General features: G+C 37.8%; 1 protein-coding gene across 5 annotated transcripts in view; it reads right to left on the minus strand.

Moving 5' to 3' along the window:
- Cntn3 (contactin 3) overlaps window positions 1–23,654 on the minus strand; it is a 373,191-nt gene that overhangs the window by 171,399 nt on the left and 178,138 nt on the right. For all 5 annotated transcript variants that reach the window (XM_006236968.5, XM_039108281.2, NM_019329.2 and 2 more), the window contains 1 exon segment: window positions 2,279–2,374. In XM_006236968.5, the coding sequence (XP_006237030.1) occupies window positions 2,279–2,374 (96 nt within the window).

Genomic DNA, 23,654 nt, shown 5'->3' on the forward strand with positions numbered 1-23,654 from the left:
ATGTGGAGAAAGAGGAACACTCCTCCATTGTTGGTGGGATTGCAGACTGGTAAAACCATTCTGGAAATCAGTCTGGAGGTTCCTCAGAAAATTGGACATTGAACTGCCTGAGGATCCAGCTATACCTCTCTTGGGCATATACCCAAAAGAGGCCTCAACATATAAAAGAGACACGTGCTCCCCTATGTTCATCGCAGCCTTATTTATAATAGCCAGAAAATGGAAAGAACCCAGATGCCCTTCAACAGAGGAATGGATACAGAAAATGTGGTACATCTACACAATGGAATATTACTCAGCTATCAAAAACAACGAGTTTATGAAATTCGTAGGCAAATGGTTGGAACTGGAAAATATCATCCTGAGTGAGCTAACCCAATCACAGAAAGACATACATGGTATGCACTCATTGATAAGTGGCTATTAGCCCAAATGCTTGAATTACCCTAGATCCCTAGAACAAACGAAACTCAAGACGGATGATCAAAATGTGAATGCTTCACTCCTTCTTTAAATGAGGAAAAAGAATACCCTTGGCTGGGAAGGGAGACGCAAAGATTCAAACAGACACTGAAGGAACACCCATTCAGAGCCTGCCCCACAGGTGGCCCATACATATACAGCCACCCAATTGGTCAAGATGGATGAAGCAAAGAAGTGCAGACTGACAGGAGCCGGATGTAGATCGCTCCTGAGAGACACAGCCAGAATACAGCAAATACAGAGGCGAATGCCAGCAGCAAACCACTGAACTGAGAATAGGTCCCCCGTTGAAGGAATCAGAGAAAGAACTGGAAGAGCTTGAAGGGGCTCGAGACCCCAAAAGTACAACAATGCCAAGCAACCAGAGCTTCCAGGGACTAAGCCACTACCTAAATACTATACATGGACTGACCCTGGACTCTGACCCCATAGGTAGCAATGAATATCCTAGTAAGAGCACCAGTGGAAAGGGAAGCCCTGGGTCCTGCTAAGACTGAACCCCCAGTGAACTAGACTATGGGGGGAGGGCGGCAATGGGGGGAGGGTTGGGAGGGGGACACCCATAAAGAAGGGGAGGGGGAGGGGGATGTTTGCCCGGAAACCGGGAAAGGGAATAACACTTGAAATGTATGTAAGAAATACTCAAGTTAATAATAATAAAAAAAGAAATGTAAGTAAAATATTCAATAAAATTATTAATATTAAATAAATGATAGGTTCTTCAGTCACGAAAACTAATGCTTGTAAGTATTTTAACCACAGGGAAAAAATAAGAAGAAATGAAGTAATCTAAAATGAGGAAAGACAATACAAAGGAGTCAAGAAAGAGAATAATTCTGTCCTGAGAAGATTTTCAGGATTTCAGTGAAGAAAACCTCATTGGTTCTAGCAAGGGCCATGAGCACTCTGAAATGCTTCTAACTACTAAAACCATCAGTAGCTCTGAGACCTCTCCCCACACTCACTACAGAACTGATGTCCCTCAGTCATCACAATGCAGATGAAACAGGTTCGAGACCAGAGAATGTAGAAAGAGCTCCTAGAAAATCTCTAAGTACCTCTCTTGCCTGACTGGTATTTAGGGCAATCATTAAATACTATACCTTGGAGAATACAGTGGTAGAATTTTTTTTAAAAAAGCATTTAAATTTTTTTAAATCTAGAAAAAATTCAACTGTAGAATATGTTCATGTGTTAAATTGATCCTTTGCTCCCTTATACAATATCCCTAAAGCAGCTGGTACTAACCACTGTATACAACATAAATGCTGTCTTTGGTCTATACACCAATAAAATATATACCCAGGTCTGAGGATAGTGGATATGAATTATATCTTAGCATTAAGGAAATCGGGATCACTAAGATGCACATTCTTTCCTTGTAAACTTGACCTGCTTCTGGCCATCCCCATGCATGATAAAACCCTGACCAAGACACAATTCTGTTTACCTTACTCATTTACTAACACTCTGCATATCTTTAAAGTTAATGTGTCTTATTCTAAGAGATTTCATTTCTTCTTCATCTACAGTCTTACCAGACTTACACGGTTACTTCATCTGGGTGCTTTACTACCAAAGAGAGGACTGTATGAGACCTTCCATGGCTGAAATGAATCAAGATGGCCAGAGGTAGAAGCACAGAGCCTAGCCAACAGTTGTCTCTTGTGCTCCAGTTCAGCCAAGGTCGTCCAGGTTCTCAGCGCAAATCTCAGAAAGAACCATGGAGTGTGGAGTGAAGGTGTTGTGTTGGAACGTCACAAATATGATAAGCAGAATACACCAAAGTACTCACCCCCGGAGTGTGGTGGGGGTCCACAGAGAAGTACCACTCCCTGGCCTTCACGAACTGACACTCTGCTTCTCATTCTGCTCTTAAAATTTTCAAGATCTAATTTAAAAAAGAAAAGAAGAAGAACATTTTAGAAGGAAAACAGCATGTTCTCTTTATTTAGAGCACAATGTTCAAATCTCTTCCAAGGAAGCTCAAGGGAATGTTTGCATTCAGGAAGAAAGCCAGATTTGATTTCTTTACTAAGCATCCCAGGAAATCAGCTGTATACATACAAATAAATAAATAAATACACTTGGAACCCATGTTGCTGTGACAGGATTACAATTGTATGGGTCATCCAAAGTGGCAAAGTATATGCAAGAATAAAATAACAACGTAATAGAATTCAATGAAAAAATCTGTTAAACACAGATAAATATGAGCCTCACCTCCAACCCAATAACTCACCACATCCCAACCAAAGTGAATCCCACTGCCTGACCACTCACTCTCAAACTCCTACTCTAAAACACCAATCATAAGCGGTCAGTGCAAACTTTATTCTCTACCTGTGATTATTTTTATTTAAGGAACTATTTGAAAATACAGAATTTGTAGGTAAAAGCCTGACTCATGTAGTGAGGGACTGTGTGGAAGGTACACATCAGTGAGGAAAAAAGTAAGTAAAACTTCCAGGACAACAATAAATTAAACGAGTTTTTCACTTATATCTGCAAAAAAACCACTAGTTATTATAATTGCAGAAAGGATGATTTACAAACGTTCAATAATCCAGAAACTCAATCAAGGGCAAATGCTATTTTTATTATTAGCAGTGATTTTTAGGAAAAGCATAATTTCTTCTAATAACACTCGAGATAACACATATAGATTTAGACTTCCTAGCTTGACTGACCACAGAGGGAAAATACTATCGACTTGTTTTTTCAAATAGCTGAAGTCTAAAAATTATAACTCCTTATCCATGTTCCAAGCAAATATCCCAACACACTTATTGTGCCACTTAAAATACAAAGATTGGGTCCATGAGCAAAATAGAATAAAGACCTGGCTCTTTAAAATGAAACAAACATATTTTGGGATTAACAGTTTACCATCAACATACGAAAGATTATATATCACATACCCACTCAGACACACCATCACGCATACATATTACACACACACACACACACACACACACACACACACACACACACACACACACACTTTTTAGCCTTTATTTTCTTCTTTTATTTTACTGGATATATTTTTTATTGACATTTCAAATGTTATCCCCTTTCCACGCTTCCCCTCCAGAAACCCCCTATCCCATCCCCCTCCCCCTACATCTATGAGAGTGCTCCCCACCAACCCCCTCATTCCCACCCGCCTCCCTACTATTGCATTCTCCTACACTGGGGCATCAAGCCTTCACAAGACCAAGCGCCTCTCCTCCCATTGATGCCCAACAAGGCCATCCTCTGCCTCATATGCAGCTGGAGCCATGGGTTACTCCATGTGTACTCTTTGGTTGGAGGTTTCATCCCTGGGAGCTCGGAGTAAGAGTTGGTTGGTTGATATTGTTGTTCTTCCTATGGGGTTTCAAACCCGTTAAGCTCCTTCAATCCTTTTTCTAAGCCCTCCATTGGGGAACCTGTTATCAGTCCAGTGGTTGGCTTTGAGCATCTGCCTCTTTATATTAGGTTCTGGCAAAGCCTCTCAGGAGACAGCTATATCAGTCTCCTGCCAGCACATACTTCTTGGCATCTGCAATATTGCCTGGGTTTGGTGGCTGTACATGGGCTGGATCCCCAGGTGTAACAATCTCTGGATGGTCTTTCCTTCAGTCTCTGCTACACACTTTGTCTCTGTATTTCCTCCTGTGAGTATTTTGCTCCCTCTTCTAAGAAGGACTGAAGTTCTTACTTTTTAACCTTTAAACATTGTGACAAAATGTCTGTGTTGTAATATAACTTGTAATAAAGCATATCTTTTAAATAAAAATCAGAAACTTTTCTTTGGAACCCATAAAGAGAAAAGAACTTATTTTCAAGTTGATTAAAAACCTTAATCTGTAGAAATTTAGAAATATTTGGAGCACCATAAATCTGGACAGCAGGCGATTGGATTTTTATATTTAAGATTTTTATTTGTTATTGAGAAGTAGTATTTATGTTAGAGTGGAGGATTTTGCCACAGCGCACAGGCACAACCAGAAAAGATGGGACTGTGAGGACTCATTTTGACTAGAAACTGCTTTACAGAGATGTATGACATTTTATTTAGGTCTACTAAAAATGCAGTATGTAGTATACACTACTACACCATGACATTTCACTTCTTAAAGCTGCAGCAAATAAAAAAAAAAGATTCTCAAAACATTAAAACTCCTGTAGTGTAATCAAGTGGCAACTGGAATGCTGAGCCATTTAAATATTTAAATGTTAAGTAAGAATGAAATCCACTTATAGAAAAGTAATTTTCAAAGACATTTCTTTAGGAAGCTAAGTAGTATCATTATTGTTCCTTTACCACACATTCCTTGCTTTCCTTTATAATTTTCTACATAATTTTACAATTTGGAGATTTTGAACATTTTAATTTATTTATTAGTAGTATGAATATGGAGCTGTAATTATGTCTAGGTAGTCATGTGGATGTCAGGGGACTACTTTTCTGTTTGGTTTGTTCTGTTTACCTTGGGATTGAGTTCAAACCAAATATCCTTTTCCTGGGAGACCTAATGCAGATACTCTGGCTTGCAAAGCGAGTGACTTTATCAAATGACCCTGCCCCGTTGAGGAGCTTTCTAGTCACTTATTTTAGCCATCAAGCAAGCACAGAAGAATGAATAAATGAGATGACATGGAGGAAGAAAGAAGACACTTTCTCTTCACGGGTAAAATGTCTTTTTCTTAATATTCAAATTCTGTTTGTTCCAGATTGTCCTAGAATATATCGATGTACTTTCGTAAGGAAAGTAAGGGAGCATTGCCTTTGATGCATGATGTGGCGAGTTCATGGAGCATTAGAATCAGTCCCAGCACAGAATAATAGATAAAGCCACTCCAATGCACCAGAACATCAGTGACAACAAACTGTTGTGACTGTAGATGTTTCCCATAAGGCAGCATCTCTTCAACATATCTTAAGTTCCCACCTATCACTACTACAAGTGATTTGGATTTTAATATGTAAGTATTTAACAATCACTTCAACATACCAAATTAATATGCCTAATAATTTCACTGTCAGAACCTCTAATATACCAAGTATAACTTTGTGGTTTCCAATGAACATGAATAATATCCAATCCAAGTTACATATCTCAAGATTATTCTAAAGTCTTATCAAAATTTTTATGAGAGTGCCTGTGATATAATGTATGTGACTAGAAGGTGTTGGAGATAGTTCAGAGGTCAAGAGGACATTAGGTTCAGTGCCCAGCACCCACATGGCATAGTATAACGCTTTTTAACTCAAGTTCCAAGGCATCTGAACTCTATTCTTACTTCTGTCAGCCCTGCATGTACATGGTGCCCATAAATATACACAGGGAAAGCATCCATACTCATAAACAATAAAATAACTATTTTTTCAAATGTGTCAAGAATTCACTGAACACCGTGGGTGTTTATGTATGGACAGTTAAACAAATGTGTGTCAGATGCATCAGAGAGCAGAGCACAGCTGGGTGGGCACAGGGGGGTAAATGCTGACAGGTGTGTAGTAATAATTCATACTGGTTTTAATTTGTATCACCTTAAAGGCTAATGATTAGATTCTCTTCATGTGCTTATGTTCCATCCATAGATTATCTCTAGTGAAGTATCAGTTGATATCTATTTTCTGACTGCATATGGTTCTTTACTACTGCTGCATTCGGAGAGGTGTTCTAGACATATTTTCTTTTGTAAAGATATGGTTTGTACATAATTTTTTTCAAATTGACCAAAAGTATGAATGCATGGAAACATGAATGTCAAGAATTAATTTTAAAAAATGAAGAGAGAGAGAGAGAGAGAGAGAGAGAGAGAGAGAGGAAGAAAGAAAGAAAAAAGAAAGAAACAAAGAAAGAAACTAAGAAACAAAGAAAATTCAGACAGGACTGATCCTAGGTATGTCAGAGGAAAATTATTACAGATATAATGAAGAACATACCAGGAAGACTTCGAATTGAACATGACTGGCCAACTGAGTTGACTCATGTGAGGAGAAGGGGAAGTGGAGAGGGGAAAGGAAGCAAGAGAAACCTGGAGTGGCAGCCAAGAGATCAAGATGCTAAAAGGCCAAAAGGGGCAGTAGCTAAAATGGCTGTGGTTATATAGGAAATAGTACTCAGTGAAATTTAGGATAGGCAGTGGAGTATGCCAGCCAGGAATACTGTAGCAGGTAGTCGTTGGGGTATGCTGGGAAAACTTGCTACAAGTGTCAGCTTTGACGTGTTAGTAGGCATCTTGCCCCAGCCTTGAGACATAACATGGGACAAGGAACAGAAGGTTTTAAATTCTTTTGTTGAGACACCAGAAGACATGCGAGAAAAACAAATCCCTGTGATGGTTAACCTTGGTTGTAGCATTGAATGTGTCTGGGACCAATTCATTAATGAATTGTTGCGTATGTCCATGGGTGAGCAGTACCTCTGGCAGCCCAGATAGAAAGAGATCTGAGGGAAATACAGCATTATGTTTGACTTCATCCTTAGCTAGTGAGGGACCATCCCATTGTCATCAGTCTTGCCTCTTAACACTGGAGTCAGCTTCTTTGCATTTCTAATGAAGAATGAGAATCAGCAGCTTCTGTAGGAATCTTTCCCATCTCCTGCACCAGGATGATTAGAGTGCTGTGACATCCAGCACTACTGAGTTCCTGGGCACTCAATTGCTGGACTACTCAGTCCCTCTTTGCAAGTCAATCTGACAACTTTCCTCTTAACATATATGCATCCTTCCAATTCTGCTTCTCCAGAGAACGATACCCAATGCCAACCAACACAATATCCAAATCAAAAACTTACTTTTGAATGAAATGCAAAGTTATTTAATTGGAAAATGCCAGACTTGGGACATCCTGGGGACATGAAACAATACCCAGCAGTGACATGACTTGCTGAGAAGGGTCGTGAGTAGCAATTCTTGGCCTTCCATTTGCCTTCACCATAAAGTGCCTGTCTTGACTTTGACACTAGTCATGCCAAAGTGTATTAACTTGGAGGCTGAGTGAGACTCTTTCTGCCCCTAGGCAGCAAAGCTAAATGTGTCCACCGGGATGCAAAGCACAGTAGCCCTTGAAATAAGCAGAGCTCTGCATTAGTCTTTGGCTCTCAACCCCTCACAGCTCAATACCAGCTGAGTAGGAGGAAGCATTTCCAGGTTCAGTTGACTACACTTCCCTAACATTCAGGCCCCATCAGTCAAACACTTAGGAGGAAACTGGGTTGGTTTTTTGGCTTTTACAATACTATGTTTTCAACCTTTGTCCTTTGCATTTAACTATTGACCTTTTACTAAACTCTGTTATTTTTATTTCATTTTAAAGAGGAAACCAAGAGATTTTCTTCCTTTCCCCCCACATTTACTGGATTTTGCTTAATTTTACTTTTATCTCTAAAATCTCTAGCTAATTTCTATCTTTCTAACATTCTTTTCTTGGCTACTATCTGTTTCTCTTTTTACTGAATATATTTTATTACCCTTTTCTATTTTCCATACCATTCTTTTATTTTACTCAATTATTACATACACTTTTACATTATGTAGACTTAGAAAGATAAGAACACTTTAGCCCACATGGACTGAAACCCAATGCAGTGCTGCTCTAGCAAATCAAGTTCCCAGCTATAGAACATTAGACAGTAGCAAACTCCCAGGACTTCTCCAAACATATAACACTAGTGCACACGGCACACATGCTGCTATAGTATTAACAACTTATATTCATCCTCAAACCTAGCTTCAGCCAGATCTTTCTTAAAGTCAAAGAAATTATACTCATTCTATCCATTTTGTCATTTCTATACTTTTATATTTTCCCTTCTATGGACTCCACCAAGTTTATGGTCATATAATATTTAACACTAATTTTAATTTTCTTCATTGTCATTATCTATTGACATTATACAGATCACCTGTGGATCCTTGAAATAAATGGACTTTGTATTTACCACCATATTTCCCTTGGGCTCTTAGTCACAAGGCTCCAGGCCAAAATTAAGTCCCACATGCCAACTTCGAAGATCTCCTACAATTCTAGTAATGGAACTCAGTTAAAACAACAACATTAACAACCTAACAACATAACAACAACAACAGCAACAACAAAACGGGACAATAAGAATGTGGGAGTCTTGGACCAGACCTGCCAAAGTTCAGATCTTTTTGACTAGACCCACATCACCTTTACCCATATGCTTTGCATCTTGCAGTGGGAAAACCCCTAATCTGTGAACTTCACACAAGTTTTGAGAGAGGATATTTGGTATGACAGGTATGGAAGATTTATGCAAGATTTATACACTGTTATGTAACTGTATGTTTGAAAGTGGGCCTCACATAAGAGACTAGATGATTTCCTTTGAGTTCTTAGTTTCAAAATTACACTTCTATCCTTTCTTCTCTCCCCACATTTGCCTGTTGAGTTGCTTATTCGTTTTAATAAGAGTTGAGCTTGGTTGATCAGTCTTGCCTTGAACGCATAGGACTCATGAGGTCCTTGAGCCTCACAGTCCTAAGTAGCTGAGATTAGACACATTGCCCCATGACCAATCCCATCTCGTAGCTTCTATACATGCATAAGTTTCATATTTTAAAAATGAAGCAAGCTTTGCTTCTGCTTTGGGATCTATCGGTTTTAACAAGAGCTAGCTATGTAGGTAGGACTGTGGCATTACAAAGACTTGGAAGTAGCTTGGTCAGACATTGAGGTTGACGGTAGAAGAAGAATAGAGTAGATGAGGGCAGGGGGAAGAATATGACCCGAATCATTACATACATATATTGCCAAAGGATAACATATATTAATAAACAAAATTATAAAGTTAAAAATTAAAAGAATGAGTATAACGACCTTTCTAGTGTTTTCTAGTCTCAAACCTAAATCCTTAAACCCTCTCCAATATCATCCTTTTGTGTTCTTTTACTATGTAACTGAGTTTGAACTCAAGTCTGTGTACTCTGATGTTACACACACCTAAATACAAGTATTTACTAGCGTTCACAAGCTTTCTCACTGCTTACTTGTGGATACATGGAATCTCATCTACAAAATGAATATAATATCAGCAAGTGTTTTCCATAAAGAATACCATGTCTTATGCAAATTATATCAAACAATTCCTCATATATAAGTATTCAGTCAGTAATGCCAGTATTCTGTTTTTTTTTACATTCTCCCTGAAAGTTTGCCAGCATCAAGTTTCTCCTTCTATGTCTGTACTGGTAATGTCTCCACTGAATTTTTAACTCAACTTGCATTTTCTGCATGTCCTGCAGATACTTGGGAGAAAACTACATGCTCTCTTTTACTTGACATTGTATCTTCTTCTTCTATAGTGCTTCTGCAGTTCAGGTCCTCTTCTAACATAATTTTGTTACAGTACCTGCACAGACTCCTATGACCATTTTTATCTTTTGCTTGTTTTCTCATAATATAACCATATTCGTGTTCCTTGCCTCACCCTTTCATTCCAAAAATTTTACTAAGCGTATACTTTTTTTTGTTAAATCTCTTTAAATTCATGTTATACACATTATACACCTATGGGTGTATATATGATGTGATGTTTGTGTGCATGTGTGCATGTGTACAGCATTTTTTGTCACATTCTACATCACCAGCCTCATAAGTACACAGTTTTTCAGCAGTTATAAAAATTAGCATATGATAGAATTAATGGATGGATTTGTGGAGCATTTCGACAGACATTTTCTGAAATTCACCTCCTTTGAGGTCTATAAAAGCCCTATTACACACGTGTCAAAATACCAGGAAGGTAAAGGAACCAAGACCTATATGCACTTCCACGGATAAGAAGTTCTGTTCCTTTTATCTATATACTGCATAATGATTACATCTAAGCTTTATCTTTTCTCCCTCCTGTAGTATCTTTTTTCTTTTATTGGATATATTCTTATTTACATTTCAAATGCTATCCCCTTTCCTGGTTTCCCCTCTAGTACCCCATCCCAAGAATCTCATTTCTTAATCGATCCATCCTCTACCATAACATTGATTTTCCTGTTCTTTATTCAACAGATGCTCGATTTTAAATGTCCAAAAATATTAGAATTTAATCCTTAGTACCTTAATGTTAACATTCACATTTTTTGTCCTTATCCATTGCTTTAGCAGATGTAACTGCACACCCATACATACACGTATGACTGTGTTCAGGGTCCTAACACAGGATAGTATGGTCTCCAACTCTGAGTAATTCAAAGTGTAAAACTTTGCTTATTACATTCTAACCTCTTTCTATCAACTTACATTAAGCATATTTCTCTTCAAGAACCAGTTTAAAAATGTATATGAAGGAGATATTTGCAGAGTACTGGAGATATTTATTGTAATTGTATGTTAGTATGTTAGGGTGCTCTGCTCAAAAAGACTAGAGGTCCAGGCAGGAATCTCCTCTCTTTCTTTATATTGTTGCTACACAGCTCCTATTGTGCCTGCTAAGGAAAGAGGTATACCTTACCACGAGCCCTTCATCATTTTGAATAAACATTGCAACCCTCAGCAAAGGTAAACGTTTCCATCTATTAGCCCCTTTTTTGCTCTCTCATCTGCAGCCTTTAGTTCAAGCAGTTCCTTAACGATGTTCACTGAGTGAGTAGCACTCAGTTATAAGAAAATACCGAACAATCCACCAAAAAGACTATTTTTAAAAAGAATATGTTCTAATAACAGTCTGATGGTTCTGACCCTTTCAAGTAATAAACTCCCTTTTGTTGGTAGAAATCAGTAAATTATAAATACTTTATAACCTTCCTTTGGTAGTTCTCTTATCATTCATCCAATCAAGATACATATGTACAAGCACACACACAACTTGGTTAATATAACAATTATGTTTATAGCACTAAAATTTTAAATGTAGCTAATGTAAACAAGTGACTTTTTTATTTTTAAGAGCTTCTATTATTTTGCCTATCTATACATATAAATTCTATACATATAAAATTCTAGTTTTCTCAACAAAATGTGCAATCATTTTTTTTGAAGAATTATTTCCCTTGTCTTGGAAATAACCATCTCACAGTATAGATGAGATTGAAAATAGCTTCAAAGCAACAACAGTGGTGACCACACTGTAAAAGTCAGCTGAGTGCGATGGTCCATGCTTGCAGTATCAGTACTCGGGAGCCTTGGGCAGAAAGAACCAAAAGTTTGAGGCAAGACTCTGTCTCAAAAGTGAAACAGAATGGCGCAAAACACCAATTTGACTTTTATAGATTACTAGAAAAATAGAGTGTTACCTTTACAGATCACATTAACATTGAAACTTGTATTTTATATTTTAAGATTTTTTTAAAAGATTTTTTTATTACTGGTTAGTTTATTTGTTTACAATTCAAATGTTGTCCCACTTCCAGGTTTTGCCTCTGCAAACCTCCTATCCCATCCTCCCTCTCCTCCCTCTATGAGGGTGCTTCCCCCACCCACCAACCCACTCCCACCTGGCTGTGCTAACAATCCCCTAGGCTGGGGCATGAAGCCTCCACAGGAAGAAGAGCCTCACCCCATTGATGCCAGATAAGGCCATCCTATGCTACATATGTAGCTAGAGCCATGGGTCTCTCCATGAGTATTCTTTGGTGGTTTCATCCTTGAGAGCTCTGGGGGTCAGGTTAGTTGATATTGTTGTTCTTCCTATAGGCTCTTCAACTCTTTCAGTCCTTCCCCAACTCATCCCTAGGGATCCCCTAGCTCAATCTGATGGGTAGCCATGAGCATCTGCATCTTAATTGATCAGGCTCTGACAGAGCCTCTCAGGAGACAGCTATACCAGGCTCCTGTCAGCAAGCACTGTTTGGCATCAGCAATAGTCTCTGGGTTTGGTGTCTGCAGATGGGATGAATCCCTAGGTGGGGCAGTCTCTGGATGACCTTTCTTTCAGGCTCTGTTCTACTCTTAATCATCCTGAGTGAGGTAGCCCAGACACACACACACACACACACACACACACACACACACACACACACACACACACAAGAAAAAACCAATAAACAAACAAACAAACAAAAAAACCCCACACACATGGTATGTACTCACTTATAAGTGGATATTAGCCCAAAAGCTCAAAATATCTACGATACAACTCACAGACCATATGAAGCTCAAGAAGAAGGAAGACCAAAGTGATGCTTCAATTCTACTTAGAAGGGGGAACAAAATAATTATGGGACGTAGAGGGAGGGAGGGATATAGCAGGGTGAGAGAAGAGGGAGGATAAAAGAGGAGCAAGATTAGGTGTGGGAGTAGATGGGGGAGAACTTTTGAATTGAATTGTTCCTGTCTAAAGAAAATACAGAGATTAAGAGTGGGAAGGTGTATTTTAAAGACTACTGTAGAATGCCCTTTTTGAAATCTACTGTGGCACTTTATGCTACCCAGAAAAATTTCCACATTCATTTACATAAGGGTGTCCTTGTCCCTTACATTGAGTAGCAGCTACTCAGTAATATGAAAATAAAGTGATCTTACAAGATGACATTATTCTGAAAATGGTAACACTACACCAACACATTCATCTTAATTATATTCTCAAACATTTGAAAAACTTACTAGATGAGGTTAATTTGAAGTGTAAAGAAATATAACCAACAAAACAAAACAAAACAGAACAAAACAAAACAAAAGGCTCAATGGGTTCTTTACAAACATCAAAAGTCCTGCTTTACTAGGAATATCCACCATGAAAATTAGCCCTAGCCCTTAATAAGGAAATCTCAAACTCTGATGTCAGGCTTGTCTGAAATATGCAGATATTTTCACCTGTGTTAGAGGCCTGCTGAGATCATTGTGTGTGAGAAAATAAACACAAAATTCTTGGAACACTTTAGGGGATCAATAAATGGTAGCTAGCAGCTTCTCCTCTCCAGGCAAGGAGAAGCGTATGTCTCAGGCTAACCACAGTCTAGCCAGACTTATTTGTGATTCCCACCAAGCTAAGTTTTATGTCTCTTGAAGAATTCAACCAATTGCCTCTATTTTTTATTACACGCCCCCTTTTCTAAGACAAAAATAGTTTATCCTCTTCTGCCTTGTACTTTGTTGAATAGTTGCTAAATAATATTTGTTGAATTCCACACTTAACCCATTGAGTCTCAAAGCTCTCCATTGCTGCTGTCTATCAACACAATTTTAATATTAGATATGAGATGTTATAGTAAAAACTCACTTCTGTTCATCAAGAAATAATAGAAGCCAAAATCAATTAGCATATTGCAGTAATGCTCCCAACTCTATATCCCACACCCAGGCAGAACTATCAGACAAAGAAACCTAACCCAGACCTTACTTAAGAGTCAGTTTATCTTTAATGTTCATTAGCCCACACCCTGGAAGAAGAGCATAGCATAGCTGTCATGTGGCAAGAGACCACGTGGGCTGGCAGAGGGCAAGCACCCTGGTGAGGGCCTAATTGAGTTTACTTTTTTCTGCCCTAAGCGTTCATTAGTTAGCATACAAAATTAATGGGAATTAACTTTTTCTTTAATTAAATGATCTATTTATACCAACAATTTCATTGTGATAGGAGAGGGCCATTAAAGATTTTTTATGAACAATCTGAAAAGAAATACCCTTCCAATTCAAGAGAAATGGCAACTTAGTATTTTAATTTGTTACTGTTTTATTTATATAACTTAATACATGAACCCTGCGTCTACATCATTCCCAACCCATCTTCCAAAGTGCAATCTCTACTATTCCTTCCTTCCCAAATTCATGACCTTACTTCTTCCATGTTCATTATATCATATATACATGGGTGTTCGTTTACTTGTGTGTATGTGTATCTATGTGTATATGAATATACAACCTAATGAGTACATTTAGCATTGCTTACATATATAGTGTTCAGGACTGACTATTTGGGATTGGACAATCTTCATAGGAGCTCATTGAGCAACCTATCTGTGAAGGCCTTCCAGAACAAAACTCATTCTCCCTCTCTCACATGCTATTCATCAACTGTAGCTCTGTGTAGAACTGTGGGATTTCTTCCACACACATTGGCCTGTTAACTGATGTTGTCATTATATAGTCCTGTTCGGGTAAACATAGTGTTTAGTAAGTGCATTTTACCTGCAACTTCTAGTGGATACTATCTAGCAGCAGGCATCCTTGTTCTCTGGCTTATAATCTTCCTGCTCTCACTCCTGAGCCTTGGCTGTAGAAGTTGAGTTGCAGATGTGTCAGTTGAGGTTAAGCACCCAGGAATACTTATTCTGTGCATTGTGAACAGTGATGGATCTCTGCAACAGTCTCTATGTGCTGCAAAAAGATGCTTATTTGATGATGTATGAGATCTACACTTATCTTGAAATATAGGGGATATATTTAGATTATAGTTAAAAATTATATATGTTAAGGAAAATGACAATAAGTGGTTCTCTTCCAGCATTTGTGCCCCTTCCAGACATGGGCAATTATCTAATTTTACAATACTAAGTATAAATTTCCTCCCGCTGAGCAAACCTTAAGTCTAATTAGACAGCTGTTGGTTACTGCCAAAATAGAAGTATTGTAGAGTTGTTTTTTTAAGAATTCCTAATGAATTTATGTGTCACTTCTCACCTTCCACTTCAAGACAAGGTCTCTCTGTCTCCCCAACCCCCTCTCTCTGTTTTAATTTGCAGCAGGCTTATAAATCAGGCTAGCTGGGTGATTGGTCCCAGCGCTGCTTCTTGTTTTCCCTCTAATCTTATTGTAGAATTCTGCAACTATGCAGATACACACTATTGCTCATGGCTTTTGCAAAGTTTCTGGGAATTCAAACTCAGATCTCAGGAATGCACTGTAACCATTGTACAGGTTGAGCTAACTCTCAAATCCCTACTTAAATTTCTGTGTCTGCGACCTGGACCTTGACAAGTAGGTCAAAGGAACCTCAAACTCTTCTGTACCCTCCCAGTACTGGGAATAAAAATACATATCACCATAACCAGAAAGTTTTATTGGCTGTGGCTGTGGGAATCAAACACTGCTCTTAATACTTGCTGAGCAAACAATTTACCAGAAAAAAAAAGCCAGTACCTTATAGGAAACAGATAATTACGTATAGTGTGTGACATCATCAATAGCTTGGATTGGTATATTGAACTGTTGATTGCTGACAATACTCATCTTCAGAGAGGATTTCTAATTCTTGGTCAGAGTTACTATGTCATGCATCTCAATTTAAAAACATGGCAAGCAGTGAAAGCTATGCAAGCCACAATTTATTGGGAGTAATTAAAATGACATTTTATATGACATCTTGTTACATTGTGTAAAGCAAACCTTTAAAATCATTTAACATGAGGAATAAAATGACAAACTAATATGAATTTATTTAAGAAAACAAAGTCATATATTTTGTCATTTTAACACAATTCCTTAAAACAAATTAAAACATAAAAGATTAATATAAATATTTTGATGCCCTGCTTGTCGCCATGGAAACAATCCAGTCGATATAGCTCTGAATATGCAGTTGCTTATGTTTCTCTGGGTTAGCAAATGAGCACGACTTATACTTCTTGCTTTCTCTATGGGTTTAGCTAAGATCCAGGAATAATGAAGATAAGTGTTTATCTTTGTACATCAGCACTGAACTACACAGAATACTAACAGACACAGGGACCCATTAGTCTTACAGAATCCCCTACTTTGGCACTTACAGCACTCTAGAGAAGGGTTCTTCGTTTAAATTGTTAAAGTACAAAAATATATACAAGTGAAAATGTTACATCTTGGGAAGAGGAGGGATTAGATATCGAAGACTCAAGCAGTTTTCACAGCAGGTTTCAGAAGCCTTAGCTGGAGATGTCCTGTTGACATGTAATATCTACCCTGATAGATACAAAAATCTATTCGTCATATGATAGCATGACCTTGAAAATGCACGAACAAGCAGGTGCACATGTGCACACACACACATATTCACATAAACACACAAACACCCCCCACACACACCACCACCACCATAAACAACAACAACAACAGCAACAACAGCAACAGCAACAACAACAACAAAAACAACAACATCCCACCACATGCCCTCTCATTACTCTCAGCTGTCTGAAAGCAGGCAATGAAAGTTATCACAAACTTTTAGATCAGGACTTTTTTGGAATTTTATTATATCCAAAAATACTAATAGTCTAGCTTTGAGCAAATACTATTTCCCTCAGTGCTTCTCACCCTTATTGTAACTAGAACATTTAAGTATAACATTTGGCATAGCTTCGTTTCCAGTTATCGATTTCATTTTTGATATACTCTCAGGAAAACTTCTTTAAATGAGACACTTTCAGCAAGAACTTCAATTTTCTCAATTACAAACCTGTTGGGTATTTGCTGAATATGTTCCATTCTTTTATGTCTCAATTTAAGGACATCATCAACCATCTTAAAATTCTTAATTAAAATCCACAAATGAATAGCATTAGCAAGTACTAAATGTAAATAAAGACGAATATTTTTATATTGGCACTGAAGTGTAGTTCCCATGATGCCAGGATGCCTAATTAATTTTTTTAAAAAAGTTGAATTGAAAGTTAAGTACAGCTATGTTTCTTGAGGTTGGCAAACAAAATGGGTGCAATAAAATATATAATGTCTAGATAACTTCTATGTTACAGCCCCACACTGAATATTGCCATTCAGGAAGCTTGCTGCCATTAAAGTCATTCATAATATTCAATGCACTCATAATGTATTTTAGTTTAGAGGTTATATTGCTATGTAGCATTTTGTCATGTGACAACATGTTTAAGCAATAACAGACATTTGAATGACTCTTTTTATGACTACTCTCTACAGTGATTAGTGGAATTAAGTATGACTGTAGTAGTAATGTCAAATACTTAACCCTGACAGCAAGTCAAAGGAATGCTACTAAGGCAAGGAGCTTAGGGGCAATACACATTGTGGTGCTTCTTAATGTGCATTGCTAAGGCAAGAGAAACAAAAATAAAGGATGCTATGGAAAGCATGTTCTGTCATTAAAAATCAGGGCATGAGACCTGCAAGATCACTCAGTGGGGAAAGGCAATTTTGACCAAGTCTGATTATCTGAGTTCAGTCCCTGGGACCCAGAAAGTAAAGAAAGAGATTTGTCCTCTGAGCTCCACTAGGGCAATGGGACATGTGCATTCATTAGTGCATAGACATACAAACAAGAAAGGGAGGAGAGAGAAAATGAGAGAGAGGAGAGAGAGAGAGAGAGAGAGAGAGAGAGAGAGAGAGAGAGAGAAGGAGAGAGAAAGAGAGAGAGAGAGATGGAGGGATGGAGAGACAGAGACTAGAGAGACAGAGACAGAGACAGAGAGCCACAGAGAAATACAGAGAGACAAAGAGAGACACACTTTGATGAATATGAATTATGCATCTCCATTTACTGCTATCCAATGCAAAAGGCACCTTCCCTAACAAGGACTGAAATTATCCTAGGACTATGGATAAAAATGTAAATATTTAAAAGACATTTTCTTCTTTAACGGAAGAAAAATAGCAAGTTCTCCCCTAGGAACTATGACTTCCCCAATCATGGCATTTTGACCAAGATTCCAATATCAAACTTGAAGTTCTGTCCTGTTGTGCAGTCCTCAAATGCAATTAGAGAACAGTTAGTTACCCCATCACAGTCAGGGCACTATAGGGAGAGTAGACACATCTTGCCTGGCAGCCAGTATCAAAGCATGAAGGGTCCAGAATTTTGTAAGACTGTTGATGTTTTTTGTTCCACAGTAGCCGGAATAAAACTTTGCAGAACTATGAAGCCTAGTTCTCAGAGAAGAGAAGAGGTGTCCAGATTGATTTGAGGTTGATTTATCTATGCTCTAAATAAAATCACATGGATTCTTCAACAATGGAGTCTCAGCTTAGGAAGGCAACTGACAATGACAGAAACCCATGTGGTTTTAGAGATCTCTAGGGCTTCCCTGACAAATCATTCATAAGAAGGGATCCCATATATTGCAGTGTGATTTCCTTTCATAACTCTTGAAATGCAGTCTACCCATGAGGACAATTTTGTTCAAAATCTTTTTATTTTTTAAATAAATATAAATATATTATTTTTAAATATATTGTAATATATATTTAAAAATAATATATAATATATTATAATAATATATATAATATATTATATATAATATATTATATAATATATAATTATATAAATTTTTAAATAAATATAAATATAAATATAAATAAATAAATTGAAGTTAGCTTATAAACTAGTGGACTTCCATAAGGCTTTTTTTATTATAATCCTTAAATTTGTTTTACCTAACTACAACCACCCTCCTCCCATCTGCCACTTGTTTCCATCCTCTTGTAACAATTTTATCCCGATAAGTCTCCCTTATCTTTCATTTCACATATAATCTACTCTTTCGGCAATTTTTGATTTTAATTGGGTTGGGACATGGTAGCCTTCCTTCCTACTCTTTCATACATCCTTCCTTTGTGTTAGTCGTCTCCATCTCTTGGTCCCCTCATATCCCCATACTTCCCAATGCCTAATCCATTTTGACCCTAGCATTCCACTTCACTATTTTTATTTTACATATATTATACTATTCTTCATCCTTTAAAATGTCAGACAGACGCTTAACATCCCAATGTCCAACTCCAAACTGGGAACACCATGGAAGGAAAAGGAAGTGGAAGAAAATGTATGAGTCCACAAAAGGAGAAGAATGCTGTAAAACACTGTCTTCTGAAGAGGGCATGGCTCTGAAAGCTATAGTCTCACAGCAGCTGGGGTTGCTAGCGCATATTGGGTAGATGGGCTAGGACTCATCCCTATTGAGGAACTGTTGTCAGTTGACAGTTTCTGGAGAGGAAAAGATTACTAGTTTTAGAGGAAGGAGCCAATAATTATATTCCTATAGTTCAGTGATGGCCTACATTTACCACCAGCTGCAAACTGGATGTAGTAGGAGGTGTGTGTGTGTGTGTGTGTGTGTGTGTGTGTGTGTGTGTGTGTGTGTAAAATACATAACAGGTTTTTGATAACATAAAGTATTAAAAAGAGAAAAAGATAGTCTGGAGGGAGAACAATTTAAGGCAAATATGAAAGAAATCAGCAAGGGAAATTGAGATATATACATATATGTGCATATACATACACATATAGTCTAAAGGTATATATATATATATATATATAATACATATATATAATCTCATTGTCTGCTTGCATAAAATTCTAAGGAATAAAAATCATAGGACAATAGGCTGGTGAGATGGCTTGAGCTAGTAGAAGTCCCAACCTACATGTTTAATTCCTAGAATTCACATAAGGTGGATGCAAAAAGTGAACTGCACAAAGTTGCCCTGTGAACTCCATAAACAAGATGTGATACATGTGCATGGGTATTCATACACGGTTTATACTCACAATAATGATAATAATAACAACAACAATAATAATAGTAATAATAGGAAATTGATTTGTAAGGAAGAGAATTAATGGATCAGTGTGAAATAAGACAGGTTAAGGGATGAAAGTAACTGATATACTATATAAAAACATACTAGATTCATGTTTGTCAAAGAACAGCTTAATCAATAGAAAATGAAACAACAAAATCAGTAATGAATAAAATTTAAATGTCAAAAAAATCACAGGATAAATACAAGCCTAATGGTACTAGCAAATATTCTTCAATTTTATCTCAGGTGATAGAGAAACAATAAGGTAAGCAAGGTTAGAAACAAATTAACCAGGAGTCATAGCTGCCAAATGTAGTTGCATAGGTCATGTAGTGTACAACTCAAGGGGTAACATTTCCCTGAATGTGATTTAAGTGATTTAAGTGGCTTTCTGAGGACAAATACAGACTCTAATTATCAAAATAATACATGGAAGCTTTCTTGACAGGTCTGATCTTCACATCATAACTCATTAACTCACCATGTTGCTGTCCATGGTCTGGACAACCAAATATCAGATCTGAAGGTCACTTCCATTGTCAGTCTACTACAGAGCAAACCCGCCCACCAAGACTCAAATCTATAGGTCATATGCCTGACTTTTAGCACATTCATCCATTTGCTTTTAAATCAGAACTGGAATTGGGTTATGATCTCTTGCTGACCAGCTCCGAAACTCTGGGTTGGTATTCATTTCTCTATGGCCCACATTCCTTGCCTGTAAGAAGGAAATTAATGGCTGTCCTGAACTACCACCAATGGTTTACAGAACTGACAACAAATGTAACAAGCAAAAGATGCTATTTCACCTAAGTACTCTGGACAGTGTTCTGCACTAATCTTGGCAGAAAAAAAATGCATTTTGGTTCACAAGTAGAGTTGTGGTTTGAGCATGAGGTGCTAACAAGTCTTCTATATAGTTTGGCAGAGGGTGGTGGGGGTGGTGGCACATGCCTTTAATCCCAGCACTCAGGAGGAAGAGGCAGGAAGATCACCAGTGTGGCCTACAGAGTGTGTTCCATGATAGCCAAGGCTACACAGAGAAACCCTGTCTCAAAACACCAATAAAGAAAGAGAGAAAGAGAGAGAAGGGAGGGAGGGAAGGAGGGAGGGAAGGAGGGAGAAGGAGGGGGAGGGGAAAGATTATTTGCTTAGTGATTAGATCACCAGGACTCTAAGGCTTCAACCTGCCCAGCTTGCTGACAAGCTGACACTACTGAGAGATAATATACATCACGAAGTTGGGGCTAATTTGGGTATGTATGGCACTAGGGTTGTATCCTGAAAGAACAGACCTTGTTTCAAATATCTTCCTAATTACTGAGCTTTTGTTCCTTATGGGAGATCAATGTTGCTCTACCTCTGGGAGCTCTTTGGTCCAGAATGTCCTGATCAACACAAGACCACTGACCAAAACCTCAGAAATAGTGATTCCCAAACATACCTCTGTCCATTTCAATATTTACATTTATTTAGTGTGTGCAGAATATGCACTTTAACAGAGCTGAAAAGACAACTGCAAGTTTCAGCTCACCCTTAGGGTTAGTCATGTTGAAGGGGATATTTTATAGTGTAATTCTACAAAATATGCTTCTCTCTCTTTCTCTCTTTCTCTCTCTCTCTCTCTCTCTCTCTCTCTCTCTCTCTCTCTCCTGCGTGTGTGTGTGTGTGTGTGTGTGTGTGTGTGTGTGTTTGTGTGTGTTTGCTATAAACTGTTAGCTGAACATATCAGTCACGGTAGCTGTTAGCTACATGGAGCTACTGAACACTTGACATATGAAAAGTCTATATTGGATTGTGATGTATGCTCTTGAAACACACAATAGATTTCAAACAGTTCAGAGGGTAAAAGAACAGCATATCTTAACAATAATGCAACTCAGATGAAATGTTAAGTAATACTGGGTTGATAAAGCATTGAAGTAGCTTTGCTCCATAGGATATAAACACTGGAAGATTTTAAATTGCACACCCCACCTTCATTGTATTCCTGTGGACAACTCTACTTTCAGAAGCCAAAATAAGCCCCCCCAAACTCTCTCTCAGAGATCAAGACCAGAAGGAATGTGGCTTTGATTTACTGTAGAACTTATAGCCTAGAGTTTGCCAATACATTTCTATCTATTGATCTATTTGAGAAATTTACTTATGTGTCTTACAACATGTAAACAGAGAAAAATTATGTCTGAAAGTTCTAACATCATTTTTCTCTGTCTACTTTGATTACAATGTTTTTGTTAAATAGCACCCATCAGGCTGTTAGCATGGCATACTCTATGGGTAACTAGAAAAGAGTCTGGCAGAAAGTGAGGAATAAAGCAGCCAACCCAGATGATATGCTGCTTGCCCTCCCATGCTTATGCATCCAAGGTACATGGAAAGGAAATTCATAGAATTCCCTCAGTGGGTAACTGTGTACAGAACACTCCCAGACAACATATGGCAACCCACCAAGAAGGAAGCCAGGCCAATAAACACCCTGGCCTTTCCTCTTCTCACTCGCGGATTCCCTGCTAATATCTCCATTATCCCTAGAAACTCAAAGTCAGAATGTAAGGGGACACTGTGATGTATCCAGATGGGACTGCTGGGGCATAAGGCAGAATGAAGGTGACTCTGGAAGGGACAGGTGGAACACACGTTGTGTAACACATATTTTTGATCTTTCTGAAAGAAGACTATTGTTAACTATATGAAATTAGATAAAACCAATGCTTTCATGGAAAAATGACACTCAGTAAAATGTTCAACCAAACATGTCAAATTTAATTTAAAGATTTTTGGAACTGACTTTCTGTTTTCATCAATGTCACAGTTAATTGTCTTACTAACTCTGCCATTTTCTAGTTCAATGTGCCATTGACCCTCTGATAAAATGAAAGTTCTAAAATGCAGAATCTATCTTCCCTTGAAGTGTTCATAAGGAAGTTGTTACTAAAATAGAAGCAGGAATATTCTGGACCCAGCATTAAACAGCTCTATTTAAAAACAGGAGCCATCTATTAATAGACATGGGAAACAAGCAGACCAGGTCAGTATTTTAAGCTACTTGGAGAAATGAGTCCTCCTGGCAGCCACAGCAGAATGTACACCAACTTAACCAGATGATCCCTGTGCATCACCACCCAATGTCATTTTTATGGATGAGGCACTTGGCTGGGAACATCTGTTTTCAGATATAGGGGTTTTATTTGTTTGTTTGGCTGGTTAGTTGGTTGTTGTTGTTGTTGATGATGATGTTGTTGTTATAGCTTTGTCTTCTATGGAATGTGAAGAACTCTCATGTTTTTTTACCAATTACTAATTACTCATACATTTACTCAGTAAGGTCCATTCATCATATGTGGATGTAGAATCTACTCATTCTCTCTCCACATAATTCTGTGAATCACATTTACTTTGAAGGGCAAGAGCTCCTTATGTAGAGAAAAATAGGAAAACAACATCATCTTTCTTTTGGTTGAGCACATATTTTATGGTGTACAAACAAGACATGGATGTGTTTGTACTTCTTTTTCCAGTATGCCTATAAACAGAATGAGCCAGTGCTAGGGTACAGTATCCACAGTACCAAAGTGATTAAGTCGTAAGTTGCGCCCACAAAATGAGAGAAATGGGAATTCTAGATCGACTAACACCCTGTGCTTTAGGACCTGTAATGTGCTGTTTAGTCCATATCATCAGAAAGGAAAATACTCAGAAGAACTGAAAAGTCTGTTGTATGGAGACCTCAATACTATCTAAA

Source organism: Rattus norvegicus, chromosome 4, assembly GCF_036323735.1.
Source record: "Rattus norvegicus strain BN/NHsdMcwi chromosome 4, GRCr8, whole genome shotgun sequence".
NCBI classification, from domain to species: Eukaryota; Metazoa; Chordata; class Mammalia; order Rodentia; family Muridae; genus Rattus; species Rattus norvegicus.